Source organism: Sinocyclocheilus grahami, unplaced genomic scaffold (assembly GCF_001515645.1).
Source record: "Sinocyclocheilus grahami isolate Dianchi unplaced genomic scaffold, SAMN03320097.WGS_v1.1 scaffold673.1, whole genome shotgun sequence".
Taxonomy (NCBI): Eukaryota; Metazoa; Chordata; class Actinopteri; order Cypriniformes; family Cyprinidae; genus Sinocyclocheilus; species Sinocyclocheilus grahami.
In genome coordinates this window covers 375-5,495 of record NW_015505852.1, presented here as the reverse complement: position 1 = coordinate 5,495, position 5,121 = coordinate 375, and the positions used below count along the sequence as shown (strand labels likewise).

Here is a 5,121-nt window from a genome sequence, read left to right as displayed (position 1 = left end):
CTGTTTAGCATCGCTACTTTAGCGCATTTAGCTAGACGTTTGCCAAGAGTGGGCTCATCTAAATAAATAACACTTTATGAATAAATATTCATGATAAATATAACGCAACGATAATCGCAATGGCAAATAGCGATGCAAGTTGTGAAGGTGCAGTCTATAATGAGCCTAATTTACATAAAAAGAGGCAATAAAATGAGGCACTTTAAAACATAACATTCACTGCGCATCGCTACTTTTACATATTTAATTATTGGTTTAGTTTAGTTTAGTTTTTACTGGTTCAACTGGATTACAGGCGTTCTTTAAAAATCCAAAAGTGTGCTCTATATAAATAAAGTTTTTACAAATAAATGTTCACCTGATCAATATAATGCAATGTTAATTGCGCTGGAAAATAGCAATGCATGTTGTGAAAAAGCTGTTGTATATAATTAGCCTAATTTACACAAAAAGAGGAGTGTTTGCACAAAGAATATTCACTGCATATGGCTATTTTTGTGCATTTAGATGATTATGGATTATGGGTGCACTTAAACAGCCAAAATTGTGCTCGTTTGAATAAACAGCTATAATTTCACACTTTACCATCATTTGAAGAATAAACATTCACATGATCAATATAGCGCAATGTTAATAACACTACAAACAATGATGCATGTTCTAAAACAAGCCTCATTTACATAAAAAGTGTGTCTGTGATTCAAATAATGACAATTTAAACATTCGCATTACAGTGCAATTTTAGCGCATTTGGTTAAAGTTAGGCTACAGTGATTCATCCCCAGAGGAATTGAACTGTTAATCATATTGACCAACATCATGATACGTGTTGCAGATCACAGCTTTTTGAAGAACAGTAAAGCACTCTGATGACTATTATCCATATTATGCATATTAATTGATTAAATATTTAATTCATTCATTCGCACACTCACTTATATTTAACTTTATTGTCCTCTTTAGATTCTGAAGCAGTCCTTAGTTATTCTTTTGCACTCCTTTCACCATAATGTTATCATAGGGTGAACTGTCCTCTTCCTCGTTGTCCTTCTGCTTTGAAAGCAAGGCCCTCCTGGGAGGTTTAGGAACAGCATAGTCGTCGGCAGAAGCATTGTATGGGTACTCATGACCGCTCGGATCCATTACTGTACCCAACATCTTCCAAGCATGACCTTTGACCTCCTCCGGTTCATCATAGAGCGATGGAGGCACACTTGGGGCCACACCACAACCCTCTGGTTCATCATAAATGTGCTCCACTCGTTTGTAAGAATGTGTTTTTCTGTTTGAGTAACGGGTTCTGATTGCAGTTTCATCTATAATGTCATAAAGTGGTTCTGTGTTTTCTATATTGCCTTTCTTGTCATTTTCACAACTGGGTTCTACGAACATGGGTGGAGGGTTTGATGCAGACAAAATGTCTCCCATAACATTCTTGGCAATGGTGTCAAAGGGCAGCGAGTAGTCAGAGTCCTCAGGGTTGGAGCATGTGGCACGTCGTTCTTTTGGTTCTCTCTTCTCCCCTGGACTTCCCCGATCTGGATCAGGGGCCATGGCCCGGGAATACATCTCATCCTCACTGTTGACCAAAGGACAGCTGCGGAAGTTCTTGACCTGGCTCTTTCGCGGTGGAGGCCTGGTGTCCAGGGTCAGACTCTTGACTCCGGTCAGAAGTTTCTCTGCAGGGGCTTCAAGTCTGGTTTGCTGAGGATTCTGTGGTTGTTTGGGTCCGTCTCTGATTGCTCCGTCAGTCACCACACTGTAGATACCTGCATTCTCTGCCACAGCTCTCATTTGAGGTGAAGGGGGCATGGTATCTCGCTCCCCACTTGATATCTGCTTCTGAGGTAAATTGACTTTGTGTAGATTGATGGCGGCCTCTACAGATTGGAAGATGCTGTTTCCTTGCTTTGTGTCGAACTCAAAGTTGCCTTCCCCCGAGTCGCATCTTCGCCCAGCCTCAAAGGAGAATGTTGCCTGTTTGTTGAGAAATTATACATTTAATTAGTAGTAAGTAGTAAAAAGACGCCAAGACACTAAATTTCAATTTAATCTTCACAAACAATGCATGTACAATACCATCCGAAAGTTTGTGGTCAGTATGATTTTGTAAATGTTTTTGAAAAATGTCTCTTATCCTCACCTAGGCTAAATTTATTTGATTGAAAACACGGTAAAATGGTAGCTAAGCCTCACCCTGTTTTTCTGCACATTTTGAAGGATCGCATCAGAAACAAGTGATGGAAACACCTAATTTCGAATAAAGAAATGTACATAATTCTGAAAAAAGTTTTTACGCTCACTTGAGGCGGTTTTTGACTTGTGCAAAAAAAGAGTTAATGTATATAATGACAGATGGAAATGCATTTGCCGAATAAATTCTGACGTAGCGAACATTAAAGCCATGCAACTAATCGTCTGTTTCCACTGATGGTGTCTTTCCCACAAACAATGCATGTACAATACCATCCGAAAGTTTGTGGTCAGTACGATTTTGTAAATGTTTTTGAAAAATGTCTCTGATCCTCACCTAGGCTAAATTTATTTGATTGAAAACACGGTAAAATGGTAGCTAAGCCTCACCCTGTTTTTCTGCACATTTTGAAGGATTGCATCAGAAACAAGTGATGGAAACACCTAATTTCGAATAAAGAAATGTACATAATTCTGAAAAAAGTTTTTACGCTCACTTGAGGCGGTTTTTGACTTGTGCAAATAAAGAGTTAATGTATATAATGACAGATGGAAATACATTTGCCGAATAAATTCTGACGTAGCGAACATTAAAGCCATGCAACTAATCGTCTGTTTCCACTGATGGTGTCTTTCCTTTTTTTTTTTTTTGCAGTATTTACTGTTAATTGCTAGGTTACCAATACCACCGTCAACTGCTCAAACAACTTAATGGAAACACACCGAATTTGCTTTTTTTTCCCCTTTCTTTTTTTGCAAACATTTTTGGAAGCCCAGCTAGTAATAATGAGAAATAGTATTACAAAAAAAAATATATATATATATTTTTTTCTATTTAATATATTTTAAAATGTCATTTGTGACCCTGGGCCACAAAACCAGTCATAAGGGACAATTTTTTGAAATTGAGATTTATACATAATCTGAAGCTTTCCATTGATGTATGATTTGTTATGATAGGACAATATATATAACTATTTAAAAAAAAAAAGCAAAACAATCAAAATAATGAGGAAAATCACCTTTAAAGTTGTCCAAATGAAGTCCTCAGCAATGCGTATCACTAATCAAAAATTACATTTTTATATATTTACGGTAGGAAATTTACAAAATATCTTCGTGGAATATGATCTTTACTTAATATCCTAATGATTTTGGCATAAAAGAAAAATCGATAATTTTGACCCACACAATGTATTGTTGTCTATTGCTACATGCTACTTATGACTTGTTTTGTGGTCCAGGGTCACATTTATCCCTGTGATGGCAAAGCTGCATTACTTCCGTTTTAAATGTCACATGATGCTTTAGAAATAAATGTATATCATCAATGTTGAAAACAGGTGTCATATTTAACATTTACAGTATGTGAAAGCCATGATCCATTTTTGCAGGATTCTAAAATGTATTTAAGATACAAATCTTTTATTTAATCTTTTAACAGTCTGACCACAATAAAAGTGCCTGCCAGGATTGAGTAAAATGTTTTCATAGTAGGAGTTTATCAGTGCAAAGTCCTAACAAAATTATTTATGCTGATACTGTTTGCTGCGGATACTGATAACTTTGCCTTGGGCATTCCTAAACTGTTAGTGGCAACATTCTTTCTGGCATTTTTTTTTTCACAAGGGAATCTAGATATTACAATAACATCTCATTCAAATGACAACGTCTTTTTACAGTTCAATATCCCCATCACTCTACTGGGGCATTATGAATGACAGAGAGCACACACCTCACTAGCTTTAACTGAATGACTGCAGATCACTGTCAAAGCCATACCTTGTCTCGTCCGAACCTGCGGAGGAAGCGATAGGGCCAGGAGTAGAGAACCTCTCCCGTCTTCGGTTCCTTCAGAAGGAGGCTATCAAAATCAGTCCGTAACAGCACTGTTCCTTTCAGGCTGCATCTCTCAGAAGCCTCTGTACGCCTCACCGTCACCTTAAAGTCTTTCATTGCTGAAGACAACAGAAAGGAAAAGCTTTACATAAACAGTGTGCCAAAAGAACACAACATATATCAACCACTTGACACTTTTTCAGATGAAAAATAACCATGGATACAGCACACTTGTGGCCTACTGAAGGCTTATGAGTGTCTTTGCGGTTAAATCTTTCAAAACATTTAAAAAAAACTGTATTAGGAACTACATCTGATGGGTAAACACAAATGGGGTTCTATAATCATAAAAATTTATAACTATGTAATAAATTATATAATATTTAAAGCCTTTTCTCTGTGAATGAATATACTGATTCAACTCTTTTTGGAAGCAGATGGAACGTATCAGAGGTCATTCTCACATATGTACAATAATTCAAAGCAGATTTCTTTTCATGCGATGTACGCAATATAATTGGTTTTTCACACAAGTGTACAGATTTAGCACATGCACTACTGAGAAACAAGCATCTTATTCGATGTTCTCGGTTAGGAAAGGTCAACACCCCATTCGTTACTGCTGAACTGCAGGGTGAACCGTGTGGCGCAGGATTCTGCTGCTGCTCCAGAGGGATGGTCTATTAAAGGGCTAGCCATGCAGATGTTTTTCTGCGTGAAGCAGACATGGGTGATGAAACTCTATTAATTTCCTGAGGTGAAGTGTCAGAAAGAGATTTGAATGTCATTCAGTCCAAAAACAGTCGACCCATAACAGTGGGCTATTAATTCAGGCTTTGCTTAAATTTAATGCAAATTTGGATGTTTCTCAAAGTCCGTATAGCAGTAGTTAAAATTACTCTGAAATATTTCCTATTATTATTATCCTTCAGAATAAATTAAAAAAAATTATAATAATATTTGGGTGTTTAATTTTTGTCAAACGTTTTCAGGACATTTACAATTTTTATGTAAAATAGTGGAATCTCAATGTTTGGTATCCAAAATACAATTAAATAGATATTAAAAGATTTATTCATACATTTAAAT

The 5,121-nt window shown here is 36.6% G+C and overlaps 1 protein-coding gene across 1 annotated transcript; it reads right to left on the bottom strand.

Moving 5' to 3' along the window:
* Positions 1 to 300: 300 nt before the first annotated feature.
* LOC107559058 (docking protein 1-like) lies at positions 301 to 4,174 on the bottom strand (the record flags this gene model as incomplete). Its single annotated transcript, XM_016242794.1, has 2 exons — positions 301 to 1,977; positions 3,976 to 4,174. Coding segments are annotated over 2 exons (1,198 nt in total), but the record flags the coding sequence as incomplete, so codon positions are not given.
* Between the last annotated feature and the right edge of the window lie 947 nt (positions 4,175 to 5,121).